This window comes from Aquarana catesbeiana, linkage group LG07, assembly GCF_042186555.1.
Source record: "Aquarana catesbeiana isolate 2022-GZ linkage group LG07, ASM4218655v1, whole genome shotgun sequence".
Classification (NCBI taxonomy): Eukaryota; Metazoa; Chordata; class Amphibia; order Anura; family Ranidae; genus Aquarana; species Aquarana catesbeiana.
In genome coordinates, this window is record NC_133330.1 from 25077199 (window position 1) to 25096826 (window position 19628).

At 44.6% G+C, this 19628-nt stretch overlaps 1 protein-coding gene across 4 annotated transcripts in view; it reads left to right on the plus strand.

The window, feature by feature from the left end:
* The window catches only part of LAMB2 (laminin subunit beta 2), a 136804-nt gene that overhangs the window by 58515 nt on the left and 58661 nt on the right, over window positions 1-19628 (plus strand). For all 4 annotated transcript variants that reach the window (XM_073591809.1, XM_073591810.1, XM_073591811.1 and 1 more), the window contains exons 5-10: window positions 3709-3782; window positions 5944-6132; window positions 9366-9429; window positions 14147-14349; window positions 16025-16145; window positions 19058-19246. In XM_073591809.1, the coding sequence (XP_073447910.1) occupies window positions 3709-3782; window positions 5944-6132; window positions 9366-9429; window positions 14147-14349; window positions 16025-16145; window positions 19058-19246 (840 nt within the window). The remainder of the gene's footprint in view (window positions 1-3708; window positions 3783-5943; window positions 6133-9365; window positions 9430-14146; window positions 14350-16024; window positions 16146-19057; window positions 19247-19628) is intronic.

Sequence of the window (19628 nt, forward strand, 5' to 3'; positions counted from 1 at the left end):
CAGGGTATATAGCTCAGCCTCACAGATCAGAGTATATAGCTCAGCCTCACAGATCAGGGTATAAAGCTCAGCCTCACAGATCAGTGTATATAGCTTAGCATCACAGATCAGGGTATATAGCTCAGCATCACAGATCAGGGTATATAGCTCAGCATCACAGACCCGGGTATATAGCTCAACTTCACAGATCAGGGTATATAGCTCAGCATTACAGATCAGGGTATATAGCTCAGCCTCACAGATCAGGGTATATAGCTCAGCCTCACAGATCAGGGTATAAAGCTCAGCCTCACAGATCAGTGTATATAGCTCAGCATCACAGACCAGGTTATATAGCTCAACATCACAGATCAGGTTATATAACTCAGCCTCCCAGATCAGGGTATATAGCTCAGCATTCCAGATCAGGGTATACAGCTCAGCAAAACAGATCAGGGTTTTTAGCTCAGCATTTCAGATCAGGGTATATAGCTCAACATCGCAGATCAGGGTATAAAGCTCAGCATTACAGATCAGGGTATATAGCTCAGCCTCACAGATCAGGGTATATAGCTCAGTCTCACAGATCAGGGTATATAGCTTAGCCTCACAGATCAGGGTATATAGCTCAGCCTCACAGATCAGGGTATACAGCTAAGCATTCCAGATCACGGTATACAGCTCAGCATTAAAGATTAGGGTACATAGCTCAACATCGAAGATCAGGGTATATAGCTCAGCATTACAGATCAGGGTATATAGCTCAGCCTCACAGATCAGGGTATATAGCTCAACATCACAGATCAGGGTATTTAGCTCAGCCTCACAGATCAGGGTATATAGCTCAGCATTACAGATCAGGGTATACAGCTCAGCATTTCAGATAAGGGTATATAGCTCAACATCCCAGATCAGGGTATATAGCTCAGCCTCACAGATCACGGTATACAGCTCATCATTACAGATCAGGGTATATAGCTTAGCATTACAGATCAGGGTATATAGCTCAACATCACAGATCAGGGTATAAAGCTCAGCCTCACAGATCAGGGTACATAGCTCAGCATCACAGATCAGGGTACATAGCTCAGCCTCACAGATCAGGGTATATAGCTCAGCATTACAGATCAGGGTATATAACTCAACATCACAGATCAGGGTATATATCTCAGCCCCACAGATCAGGGTATATTGCTCAGCATTACAGATCAGGGTATACAGCTCAGCATTACAGATCAGGGTATATAGCTCAACATCACAGATCAGGGTATATACCTCAGTCTCACAGATCAGGGTATATAGCTCAGCATTACAGATCAGGGTATATAGCTCAGCATTACAGATCAGGGTATATAGCTCAGCCTCACAGATAGGGGTATATAGCTCAACATCACAGATTTGGGTATATAGCTCACCATTACAGATCAGGGTATATAGCTCAACACCACAGATCAGGGTATATAGCTCAGCATCACAGATCAGGGTATATAGCTCAACATCACAGATCAGGGTATATAGCTCAACATCACAGATTTGGGTATATAGCTCACCATTACAGATCAGGGTATATAGCTCAACATCACAGATCAGGGTATATATCTCAGCAACACAGATCAGGGTATATAGCTCAACATCACAGATCAGGGTATACAGCTCAGCATTACAAATCAGGGTATATAGCTCAACATTACAGATCAGGGTATTTAGTTCAACTGAACTGACTGAGGGAAGTGTGTGCGGAGCGGAGGGGCGGCTCGCGGCTGTCAGACAGCCAGCTTACTCAGCTAGGACTCAGAGGAGAGGAGAGGGAGACTGAGCCTGAGGACCGCAGCGCCGTTAGCTTTACCTACCGTTACTGCACCGCTCAGCTCAGGCCGGCTTCCACCACACGTTGGTTGCACAGTCAGTCTCAGAGTCCACAGCACAGTGAGCCATTCGGAAAACCGTAAGTGACCCAGTGGTGCCGCAAAAAGCTCTGCCCAGTCGTCCGCCGGTCCCCGCCAATAATAAAAAGGACAGGAGCCAGAGAAAAATCATCGGGCAAATCAGCTTCCCAGTTGCAATCAGTGTTTAAGTGTTTTTTTGTGAAAAGTTTCGGGGGGGGGGGAGTTGGGCGGTGTCCGTGCGCCCCCTATTGACAGGCCGCCACTGATTAGCGGACACAAACATAACATAACTTACAATATTCCTGCTAAATGCAATACGGCACTGTGTTAATTTAACTGCCAATTATTTTTTGCGCTATAAACTTTTGAAAAAAAAAACTATATTTTTTACTTTCTGTTATAAAACATATCAAATTGAAAAATTTAATAAAAAAAATCAAATTTCTTAATCAATTTTGGCCAATATATATTCTGCTACATGTCTTTGGTAAAAAAAAATAAAAAAATCCCAATAAGCGTATATTGATTGGTTTGCGCAAAAATTACACTGACACTGGCAGGGAAGGGGTTAACATCAGGGGCGATCGAAGGGTTAAATGTGTACCTGACCAGTGCTTTACTACTGTGGGGGAGGTGATTGAACTAGTGGAAGGCATGGATTGGTGCCTCTGCTTAGCAGAGACACAGGATTCATGTCTTTTGTAGTGACAGAACGGCGATCTGCCTTGTTTGCATAGGCAGACCGCCATTCCGCCTATGTACCTAAGCATCAATGGGTGCTGGCAGACATCGAGTCTGCTGTATCAACCTATTAGCTCCTGCTGTGTCTAATCACAGCAGTAGCGGGCCGCCGGAGGCGTGCACGCGCGCCCCCCGACCTAGAGGTACAGGATGATGTACTAGGCACAGGAAAAAAAAAACCTAAGACCTTGTTCACATTGGAGCAATTTGTCATGCAAGTCGCAGCCTATAGCCGGCAATGGCACCGTTCCAATCGGTGCGACGCCGACTTTGCCGCGCCACACCAATTTGCAAAAGTAGTTTCTGCACTACTTTTGGTGATTTCGGGTGCGACTTCAATAGACATCTGTGCATGAAGCCACACAGATGTCTTTCAAGTCGCACTGAAATGCGGCTTTGAAATCGTGCGATTTCAGATGAAGCTGCACAATTTCAAAGCCGCAATCAATGTTAACGAGGGCTTAAAGAGGAACTGCAGTCTGCTCACATAATTTGTAATAAAAACATCTTTGCCATTCTGAAGCTTCCCTCCAACCACTTTGCATATTATTTTATATATACTGTGATTCTGTACTTGCCAAATATGCTGCAGAAATCTCCCTCCACTGAGTCTGGCTGCAACCATTTTAACTGTGGGCAGCTGAAGCTGCTGCCTGTTCACTTCCTGGATTTACACAGACACACAGGGGCACACCTCCAGCTCTGCAGCTCTCATTGACCCTCTTATGACTCATCCCCCCTCCCTTCCTCGAAAACTCTCACGCGAGCGAGAGAGAGAGCTGTGCATGATGTTTTAAGCCTAGACTAATGACCAGACAAGAAACAGGAAGTGGGCTGTATAAGGTATTTACTGGCAGAAAAAAAAATGTTTTACTATCCAAAGTTAAAACAACAACAAGGGCAGAAGATTTAATAGATGGAAAGATGAAAAACATGACTGAAGTTCCTTAAGAACAAGAAAAGGAATGCAGACATCACATCTAATGATTGATAGGCTGCAATATATTACATTTTTGGTTTCAGGTCTAATACCGCTTTAAATGATAACTTGCCATAAAGACCCATAAATGAGAAATAACCGGATTGCATTTCTTCCATACAGGAGTCTCTGAAGTCAGCATTCAACTGGACCTGGAGGCTGAATTTCATTTCACTCACCTGATCATGACCTTCAAGGTACATCTAATATCTGTGATGATTATGGAAATTATCCCCGCGTCGTTTCATCTCTTCCCGGGGTTTTTATGAAGACAAAACCTCCATTCATGGAAATAGTGAATAATCTGGGGGCTGGGATGGGATCCAGTGAATGAAAATGGAATTTCACATATTTCACATCTCCATATCATAATAGGAGGATTTGCGAGGGATTGTTTTCTGATGGAAAGCGGGATTGTGTTAATGGATGAGCCCAGCCTGCCATGATATCTGCGTTATGGAGGGATGCTGGTGGGACAAGTCATCTACTGGACTCTTGTGTCTTTTAAAGGCAACCTTCACCCCGAAAAACAAATTATTTCCACCTGGCGGGTGCTTCCAGCCCCCTTCTGCTCCCCAAAAATAGGATTTATTTTTTTTAAAGAGAAGTATGATTTTTTTTTTTTTTTAGAGTCTTAATTTAAGGTGGATGCTGCATCTGTCCCCTGCTAGCTTTAGGGCTGAGAACTGAGTGATCAAACACCACCGATCGCTCAGTCCTCACAGCTCCCTGAGCAGAGAGCTGCTGACTGTTGGTCACCGCTGTCTGCTCTGCCCCCCCCCCCCCCCGCTCACCCGCTCACTGGAGCAATGGGCTGTGGAGGGGGCGGGAGCGGCCATCCCAGGCTGTCAGCGGCTCACTGAGAGGCTGAGCCGGGTGTCGGTCCAGGAATGCGGGCGGATCCTTACTCCATTGTTGCGATCTCTCCCGAGCCTGGACCGGCTCTGTGACGTCAGCCGACAGCGGGCTTCAGCAAACGGGTCACGGACGTGCAGAACGAACTGCACTCCTGTGATCCACAGGAGAAATACAGCCAAACGAGCTTTGGCTGTGCTTTTCCTTTAAAGGGTAACTCCACTTCAGTGGGGGAAAAAAAGAGCAAATAAAGAAAAAATAATAATATAACATATATAAATGCGACACAAGTCATATTGTAAATTAATGTTATTAAAAATTACCTTTCCTTTTCAATCTGCAGCCACTGTAATATTCTGCAAATGCAATATGGCTACCTAGAGGTGTTCTGTACACAGAATGTATACAGAATGCCCCCCCCCCCCCGAGAAACATAATTTTCTGTTTGTGTGATTGGCTCACTGATTTTCCCAGAAGTCTACACTAAGGCCGCGTACACATGAGCTGACTTTTCGACAACAAAAGTCCGACGGAATGGCCAGGGAATGCTTCAAAATCTCGTAGCCTAGATACTACTATGAATCTTAGAGAAATTCTCTCATTCTGCTGATGGTATCTCCAGACTCCAGCCTTAGATCACCAACATTGCTTACTGTTGCATTGATAGGAGCTCCTCTGTGACCAGTCACTGTTTGGAATATGTTAATATTTTTGCTGTTTACAAAATGAAGCAAAATAATTCTTAATGACAGTATGGAATATACTTATGCTCCAGTATCCTGCAGTCTAGAAACCATCATGAATCTTAGTGGGATTCCTTCATTCTTCTGATGGAAGCTCCAGACTACGGACTTAGATCACCACTATTGCTGATTTTGGTATTGACTGGAGTGGCGAGCTCCAGTCAATACCAAAATCAGCAATGGTGGTGATCTAAGTGAACCAGTCATAATGTTTGGTCCATGTCAATATTCTTGCTGTATACAAAATTAAAATAGTTCTTATTGACCGCATGGAAACTGGTCCAGAGAATGCTTCAATATCTTGTAGTCTCAATACTACTATGAATCTTAGTGAGATTCTGTCATTCTGCTGATGGAAGCTCCAGACTATAGACCATAGACTATAGAGATCAGCACCATTGCTGATTTTGGTTTTGACTGGAGCTCCCCAGTAACCAGTCTGCTATGTTTAGTCTATGTCAATATAATTGCTGTATACAAAATTAAACAAAATAATTCTTAATGACCACGTGTAAACTGGGCCACAGAATGCTCCAGTATCTCACAGTCTAGATACCACTATGAATTTTAGTGGGATTCCAGATACCATCAATGCTGATGGAAGCTCCAGACCATAGTTAGATCACCACCACTGATTTTTGTATTGACTGGGGCTCCTCTGTGATCAGTCACTGTAGTTGGTCTATGGAAATATTCTCTCTGTAAATTTAGTAAAAAATTTAGTAAAAAACAATTTTTCATATTTTTTTTTGGTTTTCAGACGTTCAGACCAGCAGCCATGTTGGTTGAGCGCTCATCAGACTTCGGTCGAAGTTGGAAGGTGTACAGCTACTTTGCTTATGACTGTGCGGCCATCTTCTCTAATATCTCCCGAAGCGCCCAGAGAAAAGTGGACGACGTTGTCTGTGAATCCCGCTACTCTGATATTGAGCCGTCCACAGAAGGAGAGGTACGGTGATAGGCACTGGGACTATAAGATGGGAGGTTTTTTTATCAGTATTAAATGATGTTGTTGAAGTGACAAACTCATCAAAGATGTTATAGCGGAACTCCAACCAAAAACTCCAACCAAAAACTTCAACCAAAAAATTGCATTTCCAGGTTGTGTGTACTGCAGGAGTCCAGATGTAGTGTTTTGATGGTCATGGGTTTAAATCCCCAAATGGATAATATTTACTTTGCTAAAGTGCCATTGTGTATTATAAACAATGGTCATTTCTTTGTTTTTTTTCTTTGTTTTTTTTTTACATAAAAATCTGTTTTTGCTTTTTTTTTTTTTTAAAGTAGAACTATAGGCAAAACTTTTTTTTTTCATTTTAGATGGTTATAACCCCTGTAATGTTTACTTTTGCCATCTGTGTCCCATGTAGACACGTGCCATTCGTTTTGTCCAAATTAGTTTTTTGTTGAAATTCGATAAATTCGTTAATTTGGAAATATTAGAATTAAGGAAAACCCGTTTGAGGAATTTTTCAGAAATTCTAAAATTCGGAAATAAGAAAATCAGAAAATTCAAAAATTCTAAAATTTGGAAGTTTGAAAATTCGGAAATTTGAAAATTCTAAAATCCGAAAATTCTAAAATCCGAAAATCTGAAAATAACAATGAAAAACCAAAAATTCAAAAGAACGGAAATCCGAAAATAAGAACAAAAATCCAAAAATCTGAAAGCTTGAAAATCTGAAATAATAACTAACTAACTAATAATAACTATGACTAACTATTAAATTATAGGTATTGGAATTTCTTTTCACATTTGGCTGTTAGTGAACGTAACTAATACAAATTTATCGGAAGTTACAAATTATCCGAAATAACGAATGCCGCATCTAAACAAATGGAATGTAACGAATTATTAATAATAAATAATAATAATAAAAACATTTTAGAGCCACTGATTACTGTATAAATGTCCAGGGCTTTTTTTCTCAGAGAATAGGTGCAGGAACTCAACCATGCCCGCCACACTCACATACCTGCCAAATGGCATCAAATAGTAGCTCTTCCCTCTACATACAACCCCCTCCCTCGACTGCCCTCATTTTCTCCCCCCTCCTTAAAAGCTCCACCATCTGTCATTTATCTTACCTTTGTTGCAATATTAAGCTGAAACACCTATCCGGCTTGTGACGGAACGTCCCACACTCCGCTTGAGTGCTTCCGTCAGTATACCACTTCCTCCCAGTCTGACTCTAGATGTCAGATATTCCAACCGCTCACAAAGCACAAAACAAGGCGAGACTTGTTTAGCTGCTAACATGGACTGTTTTATTATCACACATGGACACAACAGATAAAATAACTAAAATAGACTCTTCACACCCCACCCTTGGAAAAGAGGGCGGGTTAAACTGTCCAAAGACAATGGACACACAGGTCAGGTGTGTTCAAACTTCTCCTCAGTAAACAGTCTTATCAGCAGGGGCGCTGCTGGAGGAATCCCCCCCTCCCTCCATAGAGATACACATCCCAAATGATCATAACAAAGACTCCACAACAGAATGAGACAACATACAATATATACATATATACAAGATTGAGTCCGATTAGTACAGATCAGACTGGATTTCTCATTCACCTCGCAAAGAGTATTGTTCCCTTGAAAATCCAGGGCCCATAATCAAAAGGTAAGAGGCTTGCATTCAGTCCTCTCCAAAAGCCTCTGTCCCGGCTAGGTCTGTCACATGGCTTTAGTACCTTCCAGCATACTATACTATACTACAGTCACTTGCAAGGGAGATCATGCAGTAGGAGCATCAACAACTGGTCACCAGGGAAAAAAATGGAGACCACAGAGGGTGCAGCCTACCACGCACCCTCTCCTGCCCATGACTGCACTGAACCCTGGGCACCTGTTCTGTATGTCCCTTGTCCCTGTCCGGCACTCAGTGGGATCTGTGCAGGAGATCTGACCTGTGGGAGCTACTGGGAGATAAGCTATCACTTGTAAACGCAGAAGCTGGACTTCAGTGTTACCAAGTGATAGTGGTGAGCAGGGAACAGAAGACCTGAGCCAGAGGTGGTGGAACTGAGTTCCCCCTAGTTCCTGCTGAAAAAAGGCCCTGTAAATGTCACTGTCAGGGAAGGGGTTAACACTAGGGGGCGATCAAGGGGTTAACTGTGTTCCCTAGGGAGTTGTTTCTAACAATGTGGGGGAGTGTAGTGACTGGAGGAGGAGACATATCGCTGTTCCTGATCGCTAGGAACAGACGATTGCTCTCTACTCCCCTGTCAGAACGGGGATCTGTCTGTTTACATTGACAGATCCCCGCTCTGGCTCTCTGTGGAGCGATCATTTGGCCCTCTTTTTTTTTTTTTTTGAAATAACAAACATGTCATACTTACCTCCACTGTGCAGTTAGTTTTGCACAGAGTGGCCTCGATCGTCATATTCTGGGGTCCCTCAACGGCGCTGGTGGCTCCTCCCCTCATCGAGTGTCCACGTTGGAGAAGCGCTTTCCTTGGTGGACACCCGTGTAGGCGCGCTCCCGAGTCCCGCATCTGTGTCCATTCACACAAAATGCAGGACTCAGGCGGGCGTCGCCCCCCCCCCACCCCCTCGCGCGCGCCGCGTCATTGGATTTGACTGACAGAGCGGGACCCAATGGCTGCGCTGCTATCAATCTATCCGATCAGGACACGAGACACCAGCTACAGATGGTGTGCTCGTTCCCAGACGGAGGATGACAGCGTCCAGGTAAGTAAAACAGGGGGGGGGGAGTGCAGTACTACAGAAGGTCTTCACCTTAGGTGAAAGGTGAGAAACCATGAGGGTTTACAACTCCTTTAAGAAGGAAGACTGAATGAGGCTCATTTAAATACACAGCTCCCCCTAGTGCCTAATCTGCTAATTTCAGTTTTTTTAATACAACATAGAAAATATGGAATAACAAGCAGGTAAAAATGTGAAAGCCACACAAAAAAAAAAATGTCTTCAAGGTAATTATTGATACAGTACTTACTGAAGAAGACACCATACTTTTTCTTTAGTAGTAGTACAAACAGCAGTGCTAAATAGTAAATCATACCAACCAATATATATATATATTTTTTATTTAACTCGGAGTGAACAGAATAATGAGACATAAATGAGGTGTGCACGATTCATCATTGTAATTTTTTAGGCCCAGGCATTCTGTCACTCTGTTACTGGTTGTATTAACCCTTGTATACTGTTCATAGGTGATATACAGAGTGCTGGATCCAGCAATCCCAATCAGAGACCCTTATAGCCCCAGGATCCAAAGTAAGTACTTCTCAACAGAACTAACTAACCATGTGTAAGCTCATTAACAGGGTCACATGCTCACAATGTATTCGGCACTATCAGTTTGATTTTTCTTAAGCTGGCCATAGGTGGATTGAAATCCGTAAGGTTCAGCTGGAATTGGCCAAATTTTGATCGATCTACAGCCATTCCTGTTCCCCTTTCATTCGTTATAAATTCGTTATATTTATATGGAAGGCACATTGATGAGGAAGGGAGGAACCAGGGAAGGCAGGTTGATGAGTAAGGGAGGAACCAGGAAAGGCAGGTTGATGAGGGAGGGAGGAACCAGGGAAGGCAGGTTGATGAGGGAGGGGAGAACAAGGGAAGGCAGGTTGATGAAGGAGGGAAGAACCAGGGAAAGCAGGTTGATGAGGAAGGGAGGAACCAGGGAAGGCAGGTTGATGAGGGAGGGAAGAACCAGGGAAGGCAGGTTGATGAGGAAGGGAGGAACCAGGGAAGGCAGGTTGATGAGGAGGGGAGGAACCAGGGAAGGCAGGTTGATGAGGAGGGGATAAACCAGGGAAGGCAGGTTGATGAGGAAGGGAGGAACCAGGAAAGGCAGGTTGATGAGGGAGGGAGGAACCAGGGAAGGCAGGTTGATGAGGGAGGGAGGAACCAGGGAAGGCAGGTTGATGAGGGAGGGAGGAACCAGGGAAGGCAGGTTGATGAGGAGGGGAGGAAACAGGGAAGGCAGGTTGATGAGGGAGGGAAGAACCAGGGAAGGCAGGTTGATGAGGAAGGGAGGAACCAGGGAAGGCAGGTTGATGAGGGAGGGAGGAACCAGGGAAGGCAGGTTGATGAGGAGGGGAGGAACCAGGGAAGGCAGGTTGATGAGGGAGGGAGGAACCAGGGAAGGCAGGTTGATGAGGGAGGGAGGAACCAGGGAAGGCAGGTTGATGAGGAGGGGAGGAACCAGGGAAGGCAGGTTGATGAGGAGGGGAGGAACCAGGAAAGGCACGTTGATGAGGAAGGGAGGAACCAGCGAAGGAAGGTTGATGAGGGAGGGAGGAACCAGGGAAGGCAGGTTGATGAGGAAGGGATGAACCAGGAAAGGCAGGTTGATGAGGAAGGGAGGAGCCAGGGAAGGCAGGTTGATGAGGAAGGGAGGGACAAGGGAAGGCAGGTTGATGAGGGATGGAGGAATCAGGGAAGGCATATTGATGAGGAAGGGAGGAACCAGGGAAGGCAGGTTGATGAGGGAGGGAGGAACCAGGGAAGGCACGTTGATGAGGAAGGGAGGAACCAGGGAAGGCACGTTGATGAGGAAGGGAGGAACCAGGGAAGGCAGGTTGATGAGGGAGGGAGGAACCAGGGAAGGCAAAATTTTACAGATTAAAGAGATTGTAAAGGTTGTTTTTTTTTCTTTTTAAATAACAAACATGTCATACTTACCTGCTCTGTGCAGGGTTTTGCACAGAGAGGCCCCGATCCTCCTTTTCTGGGGTCCCGCGGCAGCACTCCTCCTCCATATCGAGTGCCCCCACGGAGAGTCGCTTTCCTTGGGGGCACTCGTGCAGGCACGCCCCCGAGTCCTGCTGCTGCGTCCACAGACTCTGCCCTGCCCCCCCTGCTCCCGCATCACTGGATTTGATTGACAGCAGCGGGAGCCAATGGCTCCTACTGCTATCAGTCTATCCAATGAGGACCCACGTCAGCGGCTGAAGCTGCTGTGCTCGTTCTCATTGCTGGAAAGATCGGGTTCAGGTAAAGGAAAGGGGGGGGGGCTGCTGCAGCACAAAAGGTTTTTCACCTTAATGCATAGACTGCAGTAAGGTAAGACTTTACAACTCCTTTAAACTTCAACTTTTAATGATGCCAGAAACTTTCCCCATTTAATGTGTCAGGTGACATTGTAAGATGTGACAATATGCCACTTTTAGCATGCGATCGGCAATATCCCAGCTTGATGAATCAGGTCCTTTGTCTGCCGTGTTATTACCCTTACGGGGGACCCAAAGATAGCTGCGTCTTTATGTAGACAGAATATAGCGATACAAGGGGATTAGGAGAGTTTTCATAGACCATTCCTGGGCTATTTCTCGACACTTACAAGATGAGTCTGCTTCGTTTCTAAATGCAGGGAGTTTATTTCCGAGCCCCTGTAAAGATGTCTGAGGCTGTTACTGATTTAGCTCAGTGTTTTCGGCTTTGCTCTATTGCCATACATGGCAGACTCCCTGTTTAACCGATGATACTGGGTGTTGCTCTTGGCTCCTGTCCAGCCACCAGCCTTGTGTGGAGTGGAGAAAGCAAATTACTGGGACATGTCCCAGCCGGTTCGCTGGGTGGAAGTATCAACCTCGCAGACCCCCGAGAACAAGTGTGTCACACAGGGGCAGATTCTTTACAGGAACCCTTTAAACAGCACTGAAAAAAAAAAAAAAATACTATATTGTCAAAAGTATTGGGACACCTGCCTTTACATGCACATTATTATTATTATTATTATTGTACAGGATTTATATCGCGCCAACAGTTTTCGCTGCGCTTTACAACATCAGGGAAGACAGTACAATTACAATACAATTCAATACAGGAGGGATCAGAGGGCCCTGCTCGTTAGAGCTTACAATCTAAAAGGGAGGGTCAAGTGGAACAAAACGTTAATCGTGTCCCAGTCTTAGTCCGTAGGGTTCAATATTGAGTTGGTCCACCCTTTGCAGCTATAACAGCTTCAACTCTTCTGGGAAGGCCGTCCACAAGGTTTAGGAGTGTGTCTATGGGAATGTTTGACCATTCTTCCAGAAGCACATTTCTGAGGTCAGGCACTGATGTTGGATGAGAAGTCTCTGCTCTAATTCCCCCCCCCCCCAAAGGTGTTCTATCGGGTTGAGGTCAGGACTCTGTGCAGGCCAGTCAAGTTCCTCCACCCCAAACTCGCTCATCCATGTCTTTATGGACCTTGCTTTGTGCACTGGTCCAAACCATTTGGTGGAGGGGGGATTTTGGTGTGAGGTTGTTTCTTCAGGGGTTGGGCTTGGCCCCTTAGTTCCAGTGAAGGGAACTCTTAAGGCGGTTGTGAACCGCTGGACATTTTTTATTTTTTTTTTGTACCTGCAAGATAATGTCATAATGTGCTAGCATGCATCACATACTAGCACATTATGTTAAACTTACCTTAATACCAAGCTCTTCCAGCGCCGAGATGTCGTCTCTCACCTTCACCCGTCTTGTTTCTGGGTTCTGCGGAATCCAGTTATGTGACTGGCCGGAGCCACGATGACGTCACTCCCGTGCATGCGCATGAGAGCCGCCGTTCATGGAACAGGGCTCTGAAGGAATGGCACGGGTGGCTCTTCAGGGCGCACGTGCCGATGTCACTGGCTGCATGTACAGTATATATCTCCTAAATGGTGCATGTTCAGGAGATATTTACACTACCTTTAGGTAAGCCTTATTATAGTCTTACCTATAGGTAAAAGCAAGAGATGGCAGTTTACTTCCACTTTAAGGTGTCAGCATACCAAGACATTTTGGACAATTTCATGCTCCCAACTTTGTGGGAACAGTTTGGGGACGGCCCCTTCCTGGTCCAACATGACTGCGCACCAGTGCACAAAGCAAGGTCCATAAAGACATGGATGAGCGAGTTTGGGGTGGAGGAACTTGATTGGCCTGCACAGAGTCCTGACCTCAACCCTATAGAACACCTTTGGGATGAATTTAAGAGGATATGTACTGTATATTAAAATAATTCTTTTAGAAAATTGTTAAATTTAATAACGATTCCTAATGATCTTCAGACATACTCTTGAATTGAGGGTATTTGCGCATGGTACTGATGTATGAACATGAGAATTGTGGCAGAAAAATCCTGCATAAAAAAGTGAGAAGGCGTTTTTGTGCGTATGCATACATGCGCATTACTTTTTTTATTTTTTATTTTTGTCTTGGCTTGTGTTGTATGCACATACCCTATTTCCCCGAAAATAAGACCTAGCGTGATTGTCGGTGATGGCTGCAATATAAGCCCTACCCCCCAAATAAGCCCCACCCTGTTTTCCCCGAAAATAAGCCCTACCCTGAAAATAAGACCTACAAGGACTTTAACTAGGGCTTATTTGGGGGGTAGGGCTTATATTGCAGCCATCACCGACAATCACGCTAGGTCTTATTTTCGGGGAAATAGGGTATATGCTCGTATTTGCACGTAAAATACTGTCCAAAAAAAAAACGCATATTTTTTTGTATTTCATTGTTCATGTTTTTCATTCACTGATCTATCTGCATTTAGATGTTAAAAAAAAATCCTGACTGCCTAAAAAAATGTGTTTTTTTTAGGTGTCCGTGTGTAAAGGCTATAAGTCTTTGTGTTAAGATCAGCTAAAAAAAAAATAATGAAAAAAAAATTAAAGCACATGCCTGGGCAAAAAATAAATATATTTATTACATCTCTACAATTACATTTATTACATTTCTACAATACATGTGTACCGCCCCGAGTTTTAAACGTATATTTATATTTTATTCTATGTGTTTGTACAATATAACCTTTTCTCATTCATTTATTGGTGGGAAATGTAGAGGCAGAAATGATCAATGATAAACCTTTCACCAATAATTCTTTTATTTTTTTTTTCATAGTGCATTTTAGAAAGTAAAAGAGAAAGCGTGATTGGTTGTTGTGAGTAGCATATACAGATAATATCATGGTCACCCTCTGTTCTAATGATGCCACTTCTATTCATTTCAGGTCTTCTCAAAATTACCAACCTGAGGATTAATTTCACCAGACTGCACACGCTGGGCGACAACCTCCTCGATTCCCGCCAGGAGGTCAAAGAGAAGTATTATTATGCGCTGTATGAGCTGGTGGTCAGAGGAAACTGCTTCTGTTATGGACATGCCTCTGAGTGTGCGCCAATCCAAGGAGTCTCCAGGGATGGCGAGGGCATGGTGAGCAACTCTCCTTGTTTTAGTGTCACTGTCTGTAAAACGAAATTAAAAATGACTACGGTGGGCTAATTATTCCTACAGCCTTCGAATTCTTTAGGAGCCTTCCAGTTATATCAGTCCCGTACACCGGTGGGGTATTTTGGCTTTGTGCCGCCCTAGGCAAAATAAAAATTTGTGCCCCCATCTAAATTTTCTCACCCCTTCCTGTTTAAGATCCACCCCTTCATCTGTAAACCCCACCCCTTACTCTTTAGGCTCCACCTCTTCATATTAGAGTTCCACCTCAAAAGTTGGTCAGGGACTGCAGACAGGATACAGGAGATGGTCAGAGACTGTGGAGATGATACAAGAGATGGTCAGAGACTTTTGACATGATACAGGAGTTGGTCAGAGACTGTGGACATGATGCAAGAGATGGTCAGAGACTGTGGACATGATACAGGAGATGGTCAGAGACTGCAGACATGATACAAGAGATGGTCAGAGACTGCAGACATGATACAAGAGATGGTCAGAGACTGCAGACATGATACAAGAGATGGTCAGAGACTGGAGACATGATACAGGGGATAGTCAGAGACTGCGGACATGATACAAGAGATGGTCATAGACTGCGGACAGGATACAGGAGATGGTCAGAGACTGCAGACATACTGCAGGAGATGGGCAGAGACTGCAGACAGGATACAGGAGATGGTCAGAGACTGCGGACATGACTCTCCAGTAATGATCATTTATGGTCATCATAGGGAATAGAAATGTCTCCTGTAATACTTTCCATTTGCTCACCTCTCTGTATAGTAGATGATCTGATGGAAGTCACACATCACAGTGGAGTCCAAGGACTGCAGTACCCCACACCGAGGCTCCTGGCGCCAGCAGGCAGCACTACTGATTCCCCAGCAAGTCCTGGCTTTTGCTGTGATTCATAAAAGGTGCCAAGCGGCGCAATTACATCACTGCAGGCCCTCCCAAGCCCAGCCCTGACTAAACCGCCCCCTCCGCCCGAACCCAGCTGAGACTGCCCAAGCCCAGCCAAGCCCACCCGATACAGTCCACCTATGGTGGGGAGGCACATGGGGGGGCAAGAAATAATCTAGAGGGGGCAATTGCCCCCCTGTAGCGACACCACTGGTCCCTTCTGCCCGGGGGTGGTGCCCCCCCCCCCCCCGAAAAATGTCAAAAGCCTGGTTTGTTTTGCAGTATATACACCCCTGCAGTGCACACTTTGTTTCTACAGTACTAAGCCCTATTGAAGGGGGGCTCTTTGAACCCCAGAAACCTGGTAAAACTGAATCTGGACCGGGCCTGACATTCCGCCACCGTGGGGGGCCCAAGATGGCAGGAAGGGGGCCCACTGCAGAACATGTAAAAGGGTACTGCTGTGAGACCATAATAAAGGGCCCCACAACGGAGGAAAGGGCCCTGGGATCAGTGGCAAGGGCCCCAAGCAAAGTGGGAAGGGCCCAAGGACCAGAGGAAAGGACTCCTTCAGGGGGGCCCTTCATGGTTTCTTGCACCGGGGGCCCTGAAGGTTCTTGTTACACCTCAGCTTCAGAGTTGTGGTCAGTGTATTCTCTTGGCTAAGCTGATTAACAAAACAGGTGCAAGTCTTGTCATGTCACGTTTGGTGTTGGGTCAAAGTAGTGACGTTCTTGGATCTTCTGGATTTCAGGTTCATGGCAGATGTGTGTGTAAACACAACACCAAAGGGCTGAACTGTGAGCAGTGTGACAGTTTCTTCAATGACCATCCCTGGAGACCAGCTGAAGGACGAAGCACAAATGCTTGTAAAAGTAAGTCTGGAGCTTGGACAACTGGTAGAGGACACTCAACCTTATCCAATACTTTTGCCAAGAAGTCTCGATAAAACCCAAAATGCAGCGACCTATAGTCACCAATCAGGCTATAGTTAACTGATCAGTGGAAGATGAAATATGATTTTATCCTGCGACTGGTCACAGATGGGCAGCTCTTTCCCCAAAAGCAATGAATAGGAAGATCATTACAATATACCACTTTGGGTCCTACCCTGGAATCTAGTTATCTCCATTATCGTCTATGGAAAGCCCACCTGTCAGTCTCATCTGCTCTTGAGCATTTTTTAACGCATTGCATTAAAGTAATTGTAAACCTCTGACATTAAATATGAACAAAGCATTTCCCTCTATAGTGTGTACTTGCTTCAGTCCAGAGCACTAAGGGGTTGATTTACTAAAGGCAAATAGATTGTTGCCCTCTGCAAGAGCAGTTGCTCCAGAGCTTAGTAAATGAGCAGAAGCTCTGCTGACTTCCATCATCCAATCATGTGCAAGCAAAAATGCTGCTTTTTTTTAAATTTTCCTTGCCTGTGATTAGATATTCTTTGTAAAGTGAAGCTTTACCTCATTTACTAAGCTCTGGAGCAAATGTACTTCCAAAGTGCACAGTCTATTTGCCTTTAAAGTGTTACTGAACCCAGTAATATGAAAATAGTTAACCGCTTGCCGACCAGCGCACAATGGCACGGCTGCGCAAATGGGCGTACAGGTACATCCTCTTTAAGACACGGCATTGTGGGCGCGTGCGCCGCCGCCGATGTCTGCTGGTTTCCCGCGATCGTGTCACGGAGCGGCAGAACAGGGAGATGCCTAGAAAAACATATAAACAAGGCATTTCCCCATTCTGCCTAGTGACAAGACTGAGATCTACTGCTCCCTGTCATCGGGAGCAGTGATCGCTGTAATGTGGGTAGTAACCCATCCCCCCCCCCACAGAATCACTCCCTAGGACACACTTAATCCCTTGATCGCCCCCTAGTGTTTAACCCCTTCACTGCCAGTGTCATTTACACAGTGATCAGTGCATTTTTATAGCACTGATCGCTGTATAAATGACAATGGTCTCAAAATGTGTCCGCCATAATGTCGCAGTCATGATAAAAATCGCAGATCGCCTCCATTACTAATAAAAAAAAAAATAATAATAATAAAAAGCCATAAATCTATCCCCTATTTTGTAGACGCTATAACTTTTGCGCAAACCAATCAATATACGCTTATTGTGATTTTTTTTACCAAAAATATGTAGAAGAATACATATCCTAAACTGAGGAAAAATGTGTTTTTTTTTTATATTTTTTGGGGATATTTATTATAGCAAAAAGTAAAAAATATTGCTTTTTTTTCAAAATTGTCGCTCTTTTTTTGCTTACAGCGCAGAAAATAAAAATTGCAGAGGTGATCAAATACCACCAAAAGAAAGCTCTATTTGTGGGGGAAAAAGGAAGTCAATTTTGTTTGGGTGCAATGTCGCACGACCGCGCAATTGTCAGTTAAAGCGGCGCAGTGCCATATCGCAAAAAGTGCTCTGGTCAGGAAGGGGGTAAATTCTTCCGGGACTGAAGTGGTTACTATGCCCCCCCACAGTGCCCACAACTTATAAATCTTCTTTTTACATTAAAATACTGCCACCATCTACCTTTTTGGATGATCTGTATACCACGGTTACATGATAAACTGCACAGTTTGTCCAGTGATGAGAGTTCAGGTAGGATTAGATTTCCAGTACAGCCTGTATACACGCCCATATGTGTGATGTCAATATCATGTGACCTGGCTAGCTCTGAGAACAAGTAAATGTTCTCTCCAGCATAAAAGACACAACTGAGCATGTGCAGGTCGGCTACTCTGCCTGTGTTAACTGGCTTTCCCCAGATAGACAGTGCAGGAGGGGGAGGATCTATGCATACAGGATCAAACAGCCTTTTTACACAATGCAGAGGATTAACCCCTTAATATCCACAGTGAGTATAACAAGCATGCTATGCTGAATATACAGACTGATTTTACTGTTGTGGGTTTAGTAACACTTTAATAAATCATCCCATAAGTGGCATTTCTCTTTGTTCCTCTGCTATCAGCATGAGTCATTTCTGACACCAAGAGAAAAAAAGGTAAAGGGGAGGGAGCTCCTGCACACAGCCTGTGATTGACAGCCTTGGCTCTGTTCCTGTGTGCTGTGTGAAGGGGGGTGTGTCCCTTCTCTTCATTTAGCTCTCAGTGAGCTCTACAGGATGTAACTTCGGCTCCCCGTCCCCTGCTTTTTAAAAAGTTCAGATATAAATTCTGCACTTAGCATTATTTTTTTTTACTAGTAATTGCGTCGATCTGCGATTTTTGAGACTGCGACATTATGACCGACACGTCGGACACTTTTGACACATTTTGGGACGATTGACAATTATACAGCAATTAGTGCTATAAAAATGCACTGATTACTGTATAAATGTCACTGGCAGGGAAGGGGGTTAACATTAGGGGGCGATCAAGGGGTTAACTGTGTTCCCTGGGGAGTGATTCTAACTGAAGGGGGAGGGGACTGACTATAGGAGATGACAGATCGTGGTTCCTCGCTCGTAGGAACTCACAATCTGCATTTCCTCTCCTCACAGAACAGGGATTTGTGTGTTTACACACACGTCCCTGTACTGCCTCTCGTGCCCGCGATCGCTCGTGGCCGGTGGTCATCGCGACCGCCGGTCACGACCATTGGCACCCCTGCATTAAAGGAGCCGACGTACAGCTACGACGGTTCACGGGATCGTGCAGACCTGTCGCAGTATAATGATGGCAGCTGGTCAGCAAATGGTTAAAAAGGTTCCTCTACTTCCTCCAATAAACAATAAGATTGCACTTTGTAGAGTTTCCTAACACGATCTTCTTTTCAGAGTGCAATTGCAACAACCATTCCAGAAAGTGTCATTTCGACATGGCGGTGTACCTGTCCACCAGGAACACGAGCGGAGGCGTTTGTGATGACTGCCAGCACAATACAATGGGGCGGAACTGTGAGCTGTGCAAACCTTTCTACTACAAAGACCCCACCAAGGACATCCGGGATAGCAACATGTGTAAAGGTACCTGACACGGGGCTGTGGGGTGAGAAAGATATTCGGAGGGTTATTTCTAGACATGTGCAATTCGTTTAGTTCCGAATTCATTTTTTTAGGAACATTGACAAATTTGTTAATTCCGAAATTTCCCAATTTCCAAATTTTTCAATTTCCGAAATTACGAATTTCCAAATTTCGAATTTCCGAAATTATGAATTTCTGAATTTCGAATTTTTAAATTTCTGAATTTCCGAAAATTCCAAATTTCGGAATTTCGGAAGTTTGAAAATTCGGCAATTCGAAATTTCGGAAATTGGAAAATTCGAATTCGGAAGTTCGGATGTTTGCAAATTCGACATTTCGGAAATTCCAAATTCTGGAAATTTAAAATTTCAAAAATTGTAAA